This window comes from Phalangium opilio, unplaced genomic scaffold (assembly GCF_054372755.1).
Source record: "Phalangium opilio isolate 3A_F unplaced genomic scaffold, DU_Popi_V2 ptg000013l_1, whole genome shotgun sequence".
In the NCBI taxonomy this organism is placed as follows: Eukaryota; Metazoa; Arthropoda; class Arachnida; order Opiliones; family Phalangiidae; genus Phalangium; species Phalangium opilio.
This window is the reverse complement of record NW_028324148.1, coordinates 13994170-14008506: the sequence shown is the minus strand read 5'-3', so window position 1 is coordinate 14008506 and position 14337 is coordinate 13994170. Positions and strand designations below refer to the sequence as shown.

Sequence of the window (14337 nt, the reverse complement as noted above, 5' to 3'; positions counted from 1 at the left end):
TACAAACTGGAGCTTGTCATGAAATGACCAGGGCCGGATTAAGGGGGGGCAGGGGGGCACTGGGCCCCGGGCGCAAGGCTTGTTGGGGCGCATTGAGTTTAACTATTCCCCCTTAGGGACATTTGCTGTTCCGTTTTTCCGAGTTAAGGGGGCGCACAGTATTTCGGCCCCAGGGTGCAAAATTGCTTAATCCGGCCCTGGAATTGACGTAGGTCATAGATTCTCGGAGTCGTAAAGCGACGCCCAGTGAGGCGCTGTCAAAGACTAAATACTAATTTAGATGGACTGAAAATTAATTAACCGAATGCAGTCAATTCTCGCTCGTCGTTCTCGAACTAGCTCTCATTAACGTTGGCTCCGCTCATACTTATAGTATTTATCTTATAAACTTATGGAAGTTGACGTTGTCGGAACGCACTATGCAATCACCGGGAGGAGTGGCCTCTCCCTCTTCACCACGTGTGCGCAGAAACAAATTTTCAAGTACTTTAGCTGCGCAAATAACTAAAGAATGATCCCCTCTAAGCTCTTTTATCTCTATGATCGAACTTTGACCTTTAATAAGTGAATCGGGAATAGATAGAGATGGAAATTTAACAAAAACTAGTTGCGCTTTGTGTAAACTAAACTACATAGGTTATAAATGCGGGAATTCATTCAAAAATGTTAACTTTGCAAGGACGTTACAAAGTACTAAAGTGTTTAAGATGTTTCCAAAGGTCAAACCAAGGGTTGAAGGTCACTCACCAAGGGGTGCCGGGTGGTGCTCTCAATTTACACTCCTTTAGGCCTTTGTCAATTAACCTTGGAGCCTACACCTACTTGAAGTCGTTTAGCAAGTTAATTGGCTCAATTCCTAATTAGAATATTTTTGTTTTGCTAGACAAGGTACAGGGATTAAATGGGCGTGGCTTAAATCTATAGGCTTGAAAGGGAGGCGCCAAACTTGGGCCTATTTAGGCTTAGCAAGGGTTAATATTAATAATGTACAATAAGAGACAATATTTTTTTCCAATTATTTTTTTTATTAACATTTATCCTTTGCAGAGTTTTTAGAATTTCATTCTATGTGGGTACATGTTATTTCTTAGGCTGAATGTTGAACCTAAATAAGAAAAGAGCATCTTCTTGTCCTCAGATTTGCGAATAGAGTCCAAGATTTGCTTATCAACTTCAATCTGATCCTTCTTCCTCTGGTCAGAAACGGTGTACTCCTACAAAAGAGATACAAATATATCATTTCTCCGACCTACATGTCTATCCCCAAATTTAAAGCCTAAAATCTCATCCATTCCCTATTTCAAAGACTAAAATCTCATCCATTCCCTATTTCAAAGACTAAAATCTCATCCATTCCCTATTTCAAAGACTAAAATCTCATCCATTCCCTATTTCAAAGACTAAAATCTCATCCATTCCCTATTTCAAAGACTAAAATCTCATCCATTCCCTATTTCAAAGACTAAAATCTCATCCATTCCCTATTTCAAAGACTAAAATCTCATCCATTCCCTATTTCAAAGACTAAAATCTCATCCATTCCCAATTTCAAAGACTAAAATCTCATCCATTCCCTATTTCAAAGACTAAAATCTCATCCATTCCCTATTTCAAAGACTAAAATCTCATCCATTCCCAATTTCAAAGACTAAAATCTCATCCATTCCCAATTTCAAAGACTAAAATCTCACCCAGTCCCGTTTTCACGGACTAAAATCTTGCCCAGTCCTGTTTTCACGGACAAAAATCTCACCCAGTCCCCTTTTCACGGACTAAAATCTCATCCAGTCCCCTTTTCACGGACTAAAATCTCATCCAGTCCCCTTTTCACGGACTAAAATCTCATCCAGTCCCCTTTTCACGGACTAAAATCTCATCCAGTCCCCTTTTCACGGACTAAAATCTCATCCAGTCCCCTTTTCACGGACTAAAATCTCATCCAGTCCCCTTTTCACGGACTAAAATCTCATCCAGTCCCCTTTTCACGGACTAAAATCTCATCCAGTCCCCTTTTCACTAACTAAAATCTCAACTATTCCCAATTTTAAAGACTAATATCTCATCTATTCCCAATTTTAAAGACTAAAATCTCGTCTATTCCTGACTACAAAGACTAAAATCTCATCTATTCTTGACTACAAAGAGTAAAATCTCATCTACTAATGATTCCCGATATCCCAGGGGGGGGGGGCATTATTATTATACCTCTTTCTTGGTATCGAAGATTTCTCCGTCATCCTTCTTGTTTTTCTTGGCGTGTTTCCTCTTAAAGTATTTGTCATCCAAATGTTCGGGAATCTTGACTCCACTGATATCAACCTTAGTTGTAGTGGAAATCACGTAGATTTGGTTGACGCGACGTAGGGGACACTTGTTGATTTTATAAGGGCCTTCAAAAGTATTTTACAAAAATCATTAAAACATCAATAATAATTAGTTTATTAAATATTTTTCAATTAACTTACCGGTAACTAGCAAAAGGCCAGTGGATAATTGTTTAAGGAAAACCACACGCTAAATACAAAAAAAAAAAAAGAACCATAATGAGATTAATTAAATTTTTGGCAAAAACATCAGAATTTAAAATGTCACAAAATGTTAAACATTCAAAATTCAATTCTGATATTTTTTGGCCTATTTTCAAATTCACCTGACTTTGCTCTGTTATATTTAGCCTATTTTCAAATTCACCTGAGATTCCCTGTTATTTTTGGCCTATTTTCAAATTCACCTGAGATTCCCTGACATTCTGGCCTATTTTCAAATTTACCTCACTTTCCTGCTATTTTTGAACTTACCTGACTTTTCTGATATTTTGGCCTATTTTTGAACTTACCTGACTTTCCTATGATATTTTGGCCTATTCTCAAGTTCAGCTGACCTTTCCCTGATATTTTAGGCCTATTTTCAAACCTACTTGACTTTTCCCAGCTATTTTTGGCCTATTCTCAAATTCACCTAACTTCTGTGATATTTTTGACCCATTTTCAAAATCACCTGACTTTTCCCTGCTATTTTTGGTCCATTCTCAAATTCACCTGACCTTTCCCTGATATCTTTGGCCTATTCTCAAATTCACCTGACCTTTCCCTGATATCTTTGGCCTATTCTCAAATTCACCTGACTTTTCTCTTGATATTTTTGGCCTATTCTCAAATTAACCTGACTTTTCCTGATATATTTGGCCTATTTTCAAATCCACCTGACTCCTGATAATTCGGCCTATTTTCAAATTCACCTGACTTTTCCCCTGATATATTTGGCCTATTTTCAAATTCACCTGACTTTTCCCTGATATATTTGGCCTATTTTCAAATTCACTGGACTTTTCCATGATATTTTTGACCTATTCTCAAATTCACCTGAATTTTCCCTGATATTTTTGACCTATTCTCAAATTCACCTGACTTTTCCCTTGATATTTTTAACCTATTTTCAAACTTACCTAACTTTCCCTGATATTTTTGGCCTATTCTCAAATTCACCTAACTTCTGTGCTACTTTTGACCTATTTTCAAATTCACCTAACTTCTGTTCTATTTCTGGCCTATTTTCAAATTCACCTGACTTTATATTTTTAACTCAAACAAGAAATCTTCCACATTGAAATCAAAATCCCTGACAATTTTAAACTCCCTAATAATTCCCAAATTTTCCCTGATGATGATCTTCTCTTACCACAACCCTAATAAAGATTTAAATAAAAAAAGAGCCTACCTTTCCCCTATGAGGTCCGGCAATCATGATCAAAACAGTTCCGGGTGTAATCCTCTTACGAAGATACCGCTTATGCTTGGAAAAGGGGACCATCTTTCTCGACCTCTTCAACTTGGGGCGATCTTCAGTTGGATAATATCTCCTCTACACCAAAAAAAACACCCACCCATTCAGTAATAAGACTTACGTTTAACCCTTGACCCCCATAAAAGATCGAAACAACGTGGCAACGGCACGACAACATACCTGCTTCTTTAACTTAACGAGACGTTTGCCTCCATTCTTCTCACCACCAATTGGTTTAACAACGGTTCTTGGTTTCCTCTTGGGCTTTTCTTTCTTGGGTACGGTCTTGTTAACTTTCCATAACCCACGTTTATGGTACATACGCGATTTGCCGAACCTCCATACGCCACCCGGAAGTTGCTTGTTACGTCCAGCGTGAGGTTTCTTAACTTTACCAGCCGCTCCTTCGGCTTTCGGCGATTTAGCGGCGGGTTTAGCCGCGGGTTTCTTAGCTTTGTCTGACATCTAAAGCCAGTTAAAATAATCTAATTAATTACTATAAACGTATGTTAAACAGGAAGCGTGGTTGGTTTAATAACAGTCATTATATTATGAACAAGGCTTAGCATTCAAAGGAGAATTTGATAGAAATTTTAAGCGTTAAGGGCAAAATTATAGGAAATATTAACGAAAAACAATAGCTAATTTATTAGTTAATAAATAGAGTACAATTAAATATAGATTGAAGATAAAAATTACCGTGATTAATACAGATTTACATTGAAATTATCCACATTACCTTTCAACAGACACGCAGCCGTGATGCAGGACAGAAAACAGGTTTGCCAGCTATTTTCGGGAAGCTGGAAACAAACAGACTAGTTAATCTACTTCAATTTCCATAGACGGTACTGCAGGCTAGGAAATAAGACAGGTTTACAGGTCAAAAACCAGTTTATTAATAGCTTGGACCACTTTTTTTATTCAAAACGTGAGGGTCACTGGTCCCAGTGACTAGTTTATTAATTCCTACTTTTATTAAAAATTGATATGGGGACCTCTTTAATTATTTTCATTTTAACATAAATTTCGACTCCAGGAGTCCAGTTGTGTATACAACCCTAAGCTGAGAGAGATTTTTTTAGAAGAGAGAACGACCACAAGTCCTGGGACCAGTAGAAAAATAAATAGGGGAAGGGTCACTGGTCCCGGGACCAGTTTCATATTTAAGACATCAGGGGTCACTGGTCCGGAGGACTAGTTCAAAAATAAACCTTATTTCCAAGCCTGGACGGTAGACCATACCAAGAAATTAGTGGTGGCCAGGGCCGGAAATAAGAAAAATTTCTTATAGGTTTCTAGGTATAAGAAAAGATACACCCTTTAACAGTCTGGGAAATAAGGATATTTTTTAAACTAGACCTTGGGACCATTGACCCCCTAGTGTCCAAAATAATAAACTGATCTCCGGACTGGTCCCCGCCTTTGTTCTCCTATAGATTTACAATTAATAAACTGGTCCTGAGGACCAGTATCCCCCACTTTTTGAATTAAAAAACTGGTCCAAGTAATTAATAATGTGGTTTTGGACTAGAGGAAGTGTGCTATTTCTCAAACTACTCTTTAATATCAGGGCGGCTCCCTCGTAAGGGTAGCGCAGGACATGTGTACAGTGACCAGTGACCCCCTATTTGAGTGGAGAATTTATTGGACTTTGTCCACTGACGTGTGCATAAATAGTGCCGCATCTTCATAGTTATGCTATCAAAGCTTCAGAAAATTTATTGGTCTAAATGTCCAGTGACCCCCTTAGTTTTGAAAAAAATTATGGGGCATTTAAAAATTTTATTGGACAATGTCCAGTGTCCTGTGCTTAATTCCGGCCCTGGGTCACTGGTGGGTTGGTGGCTGCCAATGATCCTCAGACTGGAAAATCATAGAGGGAGTACCAATAGAAATACCGTGCACTTGTCAAATTCTTTTCGAAGATTTGATTCGACCTTAATTCCAGCATAGAGGGTATATCCTCTATAATTCCACTGTTTTAAGCTTGCCACTCTTCTTTTTCGTTGCGTAGCACATAGCCTCGGAGCTTGTCGAGTGCGTGATTGAGTGGGCTATGCTCAGAGTCAAAGCAATGGTAACACTTCATTTTGAAGTTGAATCAGGGAACAGTGTTGTTCTTGGTAGTACAAATGTACTTTTTTAGTACATTTTCAAATTTCGAGTACGAAAAATACATTTTGTATTTTTGGTAGGTTATTTAGTACTTTATGGAATTTCTAGAATGGGAAGTATACTTTAATTTTTTTGGGGGACGATTTTGCACTTTTTTGAATAACGACGAGGAAATTAATCTCTTAGTATTTAAAAAAGTTGATTCTTTTTTTGGACGAACTTAATCTGGCGGACACCTTGTTTTATTTTTCAACTCACTTTCTTTTTTAAAAAAAATAAGTCTCTACGCACAGCAAAAAAGCCAAATGGAAAAATGAGCCAATCACCCATCGTTCTTTTGTACCCTTTGAACCCTTTCCCTGGAGTTTTTTTTTCCAGAGTGGCGCTAAACTTGAGTGGGGGTCCGGGGGAAACGACTAAACGTGCTACTGCTATCGGAGTAGAGAGGTTAAGCATTCATTAACGCTTGAGACTTTTGATGTTCCCGTGGTTTATTTAGTTTTAATTACTTGGCTTTAATTAATATGGATTATATTATTAGAATAAAATAAATAATATTCCATAAATTAATATAAAAAATAATCTTATAATTATATTTAAGATATTTTGTATCTTAGATGGCGCGCTAAGCGTTTCGGAGGGGGGTTAAAGTTAAAAGTACGTTTTCCCCCCCTTTTTCTGGAAAAGTACGTTTTAGAGTTGAGAAAAGTACATTCCCAAAATTGCTAAGAACAACACTGTCAGGGAAGTAGGAACTTCAAAGTTCCGAGGGGTCGAATGTTACTTCCAAATTAAATAATGGACAATTATAAATACGAATTTATACATACATCATAAATACCTATAAATGCACCAAACAAATGAATTTTTACTACGATTTAATTACTTGTCACAAGTAATTCCTAAGATAAAGGACAGGTAACTATAACCAAGGCTTAACGTAAATCATTGATATTTTTGAAGTTGTAACTTTTTTAATTGCACCCTAATTAAGCAAACTTAATGAGGTTACATTGTTTTAAAATTTAAATACGAAAGTTATTTCAATATAGGTGGCTTAGATTTAAAATTGGTTGATTATAAACACGTAGTAAGGTTAGGTTATGAACTATAATGACCTCAACAGAACCAAAGATGCATTTGGAGTTGGATAGTGAAAGAATGGCTTCAGTGAATGATACATTTAGCATTCAATGAAAACAATGTAAAGTTCTTGCAGGATTTGCAGTAAAGAATGCAATAGCAATCGTCATTTATTGTCAAATGCAAGGTTTACATATTGTAGTGAAGCACCAGTGCTGAAGGTCAAAAGTTGTAAATTGCAATTATTAATGTGTTGTAATACTATGCAATTTATATACAAATAAGTACAATTAACCATAGCAGTAGATACTTCAATTATTATGAATATTATAGTTGTTTGTTGTTACAATTAAACTAAGTTCCACAAGGTGTTGTAAACAATGGTCATGCATAGAATTGTTGAGGAACTTTCACAGAAATATTTGACAGAGTAAACATAATGTAACTTTATAGTCTTAAATGTTAATTCAACCTCATAGAAAAGTTAAATACTTTACCGTATATATCGTTTCAGTACAAAATTCTTCTAAAGAAAGTTTGAAGGTAATAATACACCGTGTCAGTCACAATGCAAAACAAAAAAGAACTCTCTGAAGAAGTCAACAATGTCTTACGAACCTCATTCGGACACCAGTCATTCAGATCCTCATTGCAAGAGAAAGCTACGGAGACAGTCGCGGAAGGCACACGCGATGTCTACGTATCTTTCCCCACAGGTGGTGGAAAATCCCTTGTGTACCAATTACCGGTCATGACGAAAAATCGTAAAGGCATCGCGATAGTGGTCTCCCCTTTAATAGCTCTAATGGCAAACCAATTAGATTATTTAAAATCCCTTAACATCACTGCCAAAACCCTAAATTCGAACTTATCGAAATTAGAGCGCGAAAAACTTATAAACGACTTAAAATCCAAAACACCGGAAGTCAAGATATTGTATATAACACCCGAACAAGCTGCCACAAAAACTTTTCGCGAAGTTTACGATGTCATGGTTAAAAACCAGAATGTTTGTTACGTAGCCGTAGATGAAGCCCATTGCGTATCCCAATGGGGTCACGATTTTAGACCCGATTATTTGAGACTCGGCGATTTGAGAAAGTGTCATAATACCATACAATGGATTGCCCTAACGGCTACGGCATCCGTTAAAGTTATGGACGATATCTTCGGGCTTTTACATTTAAAACAACCGGTTTCTATTTTCAAATCGAGTTGCGTCAGACCTAATTTATTTTACGACGTAGTTTTTAAAGATTGCATCGACGATAGTTACGAACATTTGCGTTCCTTCGCGGTTAATTCGTTAGGATACGATTGGGAGAACGAAGACGCGAAGACAAGAGGTTGTGGCATAATTTATTGCCGTACGCGTGAAGCGTGCGAAGAAGTTTCGAATAAACTAACGGGAATTGGGTTACTAACGAAACCGTACCACGCGGGGTTGAAACCGGACGTTAGAACGACGACTCAGAATGATTGGATGTCCGGTAAAGTCCCCGTGATAGCGGCGACTGTTAGTTTCGGTATGGGTGTCGATAAAGCTACGGTTAGATTCGTGGCTCATTGGACAGTCGCTCAATCCATATCCGGTTATTACCAAGAGTCCGGTCGAGCCGGACGCGATGGTAAACGCGCATTTTGCAGAATATACTATTCCAAACGCGATCGTGACTCCGTTATGTTTCTCTTACAACGAGACGCGCAAAGTGCCAAAAACGAACGCGAGAATCTTAAATCTAAACAAGCGGTATCGAAATTTGAATCCATGATGAATTACTGCGAAAAATCAACGTGTCGACACGCGGTTTTCGCAAAAGAATTCGGTGATGACTTTAAAAACTGCAAAAGATGTTGCGACGTTTGTACCAAACCTAAAGTAGTCGAACAAAAGATAAGGGAGTTTCAAAATTCGTTGCTACGTGGTACATCGATTCAGTACCAGTCCAAAGGGATCGATAACGATCTTTACGAAGGTGGTCGAGCTGGTACCAAAAAAAGTTGGGGTGGCGCGGCAGGAAGCGATGATAGTGACGGAGAAACGAGGTCACGTGGTATCGATATGGAGAAAAAAGCCGCGAATGAACTGCAGAGTATGATTAAGAAAGAGTTTCAGAAACGTAAAGCGAATAACCAATCGTCTACAAAGAGTCGAAGTTCGAATCTGTCCCGAGTTTCGGTTCTGGAACCTAAAAACAATTCTATCCCGGAAGTGACGCTAACAGTCCGGGACAAATACACTAAAATGTTAGAACAGGAAATGCTTAACCATTACAACGCGTGCGAACATAAGAAAAACCTAACTACACGCGATATTAAAATGTACGCGTCAGAAAAAGAACTAGAAGTCTACAAAGTTCGACGTAATATTCACATGTACCGTAAGGAATTCGCGGACTTGTTCAAATCCTTACGGGACGCCACTAAACGTCTCGAAGTCCATCCTCTATTTTCCAAATACGATCCTCTTGAAGTTAAGGAGGAAAGTATGGATTGCCGTAAAGCCCAACCGAAACAACGTCTTTGTACGCTACTCGACTTTGTCAATAAGAACGAAGTCAGTTCACTTCCGGTTGAAACGGTAACCGAGCAAGTCGAAACAACAGCCGAAGAAGACGCTATGTCTGAGAAATGGGAAGCCGCGAAACGCAACTTGTTATCTTGCCCCGCAATACCGTTAGAATGGCAACAAGATCGTAGTACAACCTTTATGAATTGCGATTCGCCCTATGATAACAGCTCGGACGAGAAAGACGTCAAGGTTGACGCGCTTTTAAAATCCAAACCAATGATACAATACTTCTTCGAGAGTTTAGAATCGGTGTCCGAAGAGACGAAGAATACGAGTACCGATGAGTCAAATCAGTCTAGCGTCAATATTAACCCTCCTCAAGCTACAATTGACGAGTATAGTTACAACAATGTAGGGCCAAATAGAATCCTGGCATCAACTAGCAAGAATTTATCATTTACACATTCCAAAAACTCTCCTCAACCGCAAACGCAAACGCAAATGCAATTACTGCAACAAGATACGAAACGTATGAAGTTCGATGATAGATCTATTTCCTCTAATTCTTCCAGTCTCCGTTCCGCAGCAGCGCCACCTTTGAACAATATTAATATTAAACAACCACAACCACAACCTAAAGTAGTCGAAAAAGCACCAGCCTGTGATTTAAAGACGGCTGCCGATTATCTACGACATTATTTAGATCCTTGGTATCGGGATAAGAAATTAGATAAAGATTCGTTTAAATTAGTTTGTAAAAAATTATCTCATAAACTTGTAGATTCCGGAGATGTCTCGGGTGCAGCTGCGAAAAGATTAGTTAATGGCTTGTTTAAAAAATATCCAAAATTAACTCCGAAAATTGTCGCGTCTCTTTGAATTAATTAATTAATGTTTTTTAACATGGCCGAAAATGTTTCATTTTTATAATAAAAATAAATACTGTCATTATTATAAAATTGGCTTGGTTTATTTGTTGTCTTCGAGCGATCAGTAGAGCTATCTCAGTTGTGACGTCAGTGTCTAGGTAAAACGTCACGGGCTTAGTTTATCCAGTGGGCGACCATGTTTGGTACCGCTTTGGTAATTCTATGGGTAAATAGCATGGGTGACGTCACACTGGGGTAGCTCTGTTCCTTTGAAATACGAACTCTGCTCGACACACTCGCAAGTTTATATTGTATGGCAATTTTAACTACTTTACAGGTAGGCCTAAGTATAATTAAAATTATACGTACCAAATGTGTTTGAAAATTACAAGCCAAACAATTGATGTCGTTGAAGAGATGTACAATGCGTTGTGCAGAACTATATTTTGAGGTAGTGTTACTATTTCTTGGAGTAGTGATTGGGCAATCTATATCTATATAAATCAAAGTCCTGACTCACACACTGACTCATAATCAACGCCCAGACCCAACCGCTTGCCCTAGAAGGCTGAAAATTTGAAGGAACGTTACTCATAAGTATTAGGCGCGTACTAAGAAAGATTTTTCCAATCCGCCGCCATCTTAAAAAATGGCGCCCAAAAATGTAAAAAATCTTCTCTATGCAACAAAGTCCGCGCGTTTCAACCGATTTCGCAAATATTTAGTACAGGTTTCCTTTAACCTATAGCCGGGCTGAATGGTCTTTCGGGTTCTTTTTGTTGCCATCTTTTTAAATGGCGGCCAGAAATTAAAAAAAATATTTTTTATGGAACAATGTCCGCGTGAAAAGTAATAAAAAATGTCCCGACGGGCTGACGGGCAAGGCCGAGTGCCTTCGCTCCTAGGGTGCTGCTACAAAAATATTAGTCATCAGTAAAATCTACCCATTCTTTATGTCATTTTGATGGAAGTTCTTATTACACGCGAGCGACGCCGCGGGCAACAGCTAGTATCACATAAGCGCGGAACGACTCGGCTGATAAGATTCAACAAAAATCCCGATGCCCATTCCCAATGCACTGATAACGCTACGAAATTCACGCATGCCCAGTAGATAAGCTTGATACATGTCCCGCCCCTATACTTTATAGCATTTTCCATTGGATTCGCCTGAGGTTGCTCCGTATTTTGTTGTTCAGAGCGGTTTTCATCAGGCGTTCGATTTTGGTCGCTCTGTCTCTCGAGTCGGACTCAGCGGTTGGGATCAATCTGGGAGCAAACCGTGAGAGAGCGACTGGACCATTGGAAGACGTCACGTAGCCGTTTATTTTCCCCAATGAAAAACGAATTCAGGGGCGGTCAGATCCCCCCAGCGGAAACGTTATTAGTTTAAGCAAACGCTACTTGATGCGCCTCGAGGGGTGGAACACCCGATAAACTCGGTCTTTTGGACGAGTTCTGATTGGTTCCTGCCTTTGACAAAGGCCAACCAGTCAACTCCACCCCTCGATTATGGTTCCATCTAGTGGCATTTGTTTAAACTAAACCACAGCCGAGACTTGCTTCAATCATAGCCCACTCGATCACGCGCATCACGACGCAAGCAGCGCAGCGTCCGGGAGCGCGGATCGAGTGGGCTATGCTTCAATTTAAGCCTGCACTTTTATATCCCAAACAAGTAGATCTATTGTACAAATAACTCCATTTTTATTCAAAGCTTTACAATTTCATGGAAGCTTTTTCTCTCGCTACAATAAAAATGGCAGAGGCGTTTCCTTTTGTTTTTTCATAATTTTTTAATGTCTTTGTACATATTGTCCTAATTGTTTTTTACTACCCTTGAAAAGATTTAACGGTAATACCAAAAAAATAGCCGAAATTCACGAAAACGTATGTTGCTTCGATCAATCTTAGAATGGTACAGCGTATCTTTTAGAAAATCAGGATTTCCCGTGCTATGCTTGTACCAATCTAAGGATGTTTTGAGACGAAGATAAACGTACTTAAATTAATTTTAAGCTTAATAACTTTAATTAACATACTGGGTTTAACTAATTTGTGACCTAAAGTACTGCAAAGTAATTAGAAAAAACTTAACTTCGCCGTTGCTAGTCCTAGTTTCCGTGAGTTTGGGATATTTTCTAATAAACCAAAGGCTACAGTAGGTTCATAATAAAAAACGAAGTAATTTATATCTTATTCTGTTGAAGATACGTATCTTAAAGTTAAATTAAAATTGAAGGATAAAAATTAATGGTTAATAATTAAGCGTAATCCGTAATTGCTCTAGGACAAGCTGGCTTGAAAATATTAGGTTAAAAATGGTTAGTGACACTGAAGTTACCATTATCTTATCGGATGTTTTTTATGTTAAAATATTTTAAGCTCATTAGTTCTCTTAATACCTTACATAATTTGACACTATGAGCAATTTTAATTAGTCTGTTTGAATTTGATGTGTACAACTGCAAATTACCGATATTTTATAAAATTACCGCTTTAAATTTCCGATAATTAAACAAATTTCCGATAATTAAGAAATTACCGCTTTAAATTGCCGACAGTAAAAGCAATTAGCCAATTACCGCTTTAAATTGCCAACAATAAAAGACATTACAACATAAATTGCCGATAATTAAACAAATTACCACTGGCGATTACCGATAATTTAACAAATTACCGCTGGCAATTACCGAGAATTTACAGATTACCGTTGGCGATTACCATTAATTAAACAAATTACCGCTGACGATTACCATTAATTAAACAAATTACCGTTGACGATTACCGATAATTAAACAAATTACCGCTTAAATTACCGATAATTAAACAAATTACCGCTGGCGATTACCGATAATTAAACAAATTACCGCTGGCGATTACCGATAATTAAACAAATTACCGCTTAAATTACCGATAATTAAACAAATTACCGCTTAAATTACCGATAATTAAACAAATTACCGCTGGCGATTACCGATAATTAAACAAATTACCGCTTAAATTACCGATAAATAAACGAATTACCGCTGGCGATTACCGATAAATAAACGAATTACCGCTTTAATTACCGATAATTTACAGAATACCGCTGGCAGTTATAACATACCATAATCATTATAGTTGCCATTTTCTCTATGAAACTAAAAACTTAACCAAATCGCAGATAACGTACCGACAAAATTTTGAGGTTTCTTTGCTCATAGATCAAATTATTCAAAAATTAATTTCTAAAAACTAAAAATTTGGCTAAACAATAATTAACTAAGATTAAAGAAAATAAAATTGTGGTTCCACAGATGTCGATTGTCACTAACCCCTTTAAAAATTAAAATCCAAATTAAATTTAAAAAAAAAACCTACTGTACAAGATAAAGATAAAGATAAAAGATAGCCTTTGTAAAAATTCCAGATTAAAGAACTTAATTTAATTAATATAAACTAATATTAAAAACTGGAAAAATCGTCGATACTGTTTTAATTCCTAAAGAGCCGTTAATTAATTTTTTCGTTTGTTTTATTTTACATCGCCTGTTTAATTTAGTTTACAAAGAATGTAGTATGGATGGATAATTATAATTTCCCTAAATCGTTACTTACTTACTTACGTTAATTACTTTATTTAAAAAAATTGTTTTTTGATCGAACTAACGATCCTAACAACGAAGAAAGAAAGAAATGAAGGGAAAAAAAAATAAAGGTTTCTTAAAAATTTCCCCGAACGCGTTTTGATAGATACTTCTCTTCCCGATCGATTATTATTAAAAAAAATCTATATTAATCGATAATTATTGAAAAAAAATCGATATTAATCGATAATTATTAAAAAAAATCGATATTAATCGATAATTATTAAAAAAAATCGATATTAATCGATAATTATTAAAAAAAATCGATATTAATCGATAATTATTAAAAAAAAATCGATATTAATCGATAATTATTAAAAAAAATCGATATTAATCGATAATT

At 37.0% G+C, this 14337-nt stretch overlaps 2 protein-coding genes across 2 annotated transcripts; one reads left to right on the top strand and one right to left on the bottom strand.

Annotated features, from left to right (window-relative positions):
* Window positions 1-1004: 1004 nt before the first annotated feature.
* Window positions 1005-4601, bottom strand: RpL6 (ribosomal protein L6). Its single transcript, XM_089864725.1, has 6 exons — window positions 4523-4601; window positions 3964-4248; window positions 3718-3861; window positions 2466-2514; window positions 2206-2390; window positions 1005-1214 (listed from the first exon to the last, which is right to left on the bottom strand). Exons 2-6 carry the CDS (start codon window positions 4246-4248, stop codon window positions 1053-1055), a joined length of 825 nt encoding a protein of 274 aa, XP_089720851.1. The 5' UTR covers window positions 4523-4601; the 3' UTR covers window positions 1005-1052.
* A 2019-nt stretch (window positions 4602-6620) lies between these two features.
* Window positions 6621-10455, top strand: LOC149709363 (ATP-dependent DNA helicase Q5-like). Its single transcript, XM_089864723.1, has 2 exons — window positions 6621-6819; window positions 7499-10455. Exon 2 carries the CDS (start codon window positions 7553-7555, stop codon window positions 10373-10375), a length of 2823 nt encoding a protein of 940 aa, XP_089720849.1. The 5' UTR covers window positions 6621-6819; window positions 7499-7552; the 3' UTR covers window positions 10376-10455.
* The last annotated feature ends 3882 nt before the right edge of the window (window positions 10456-14337 follow it).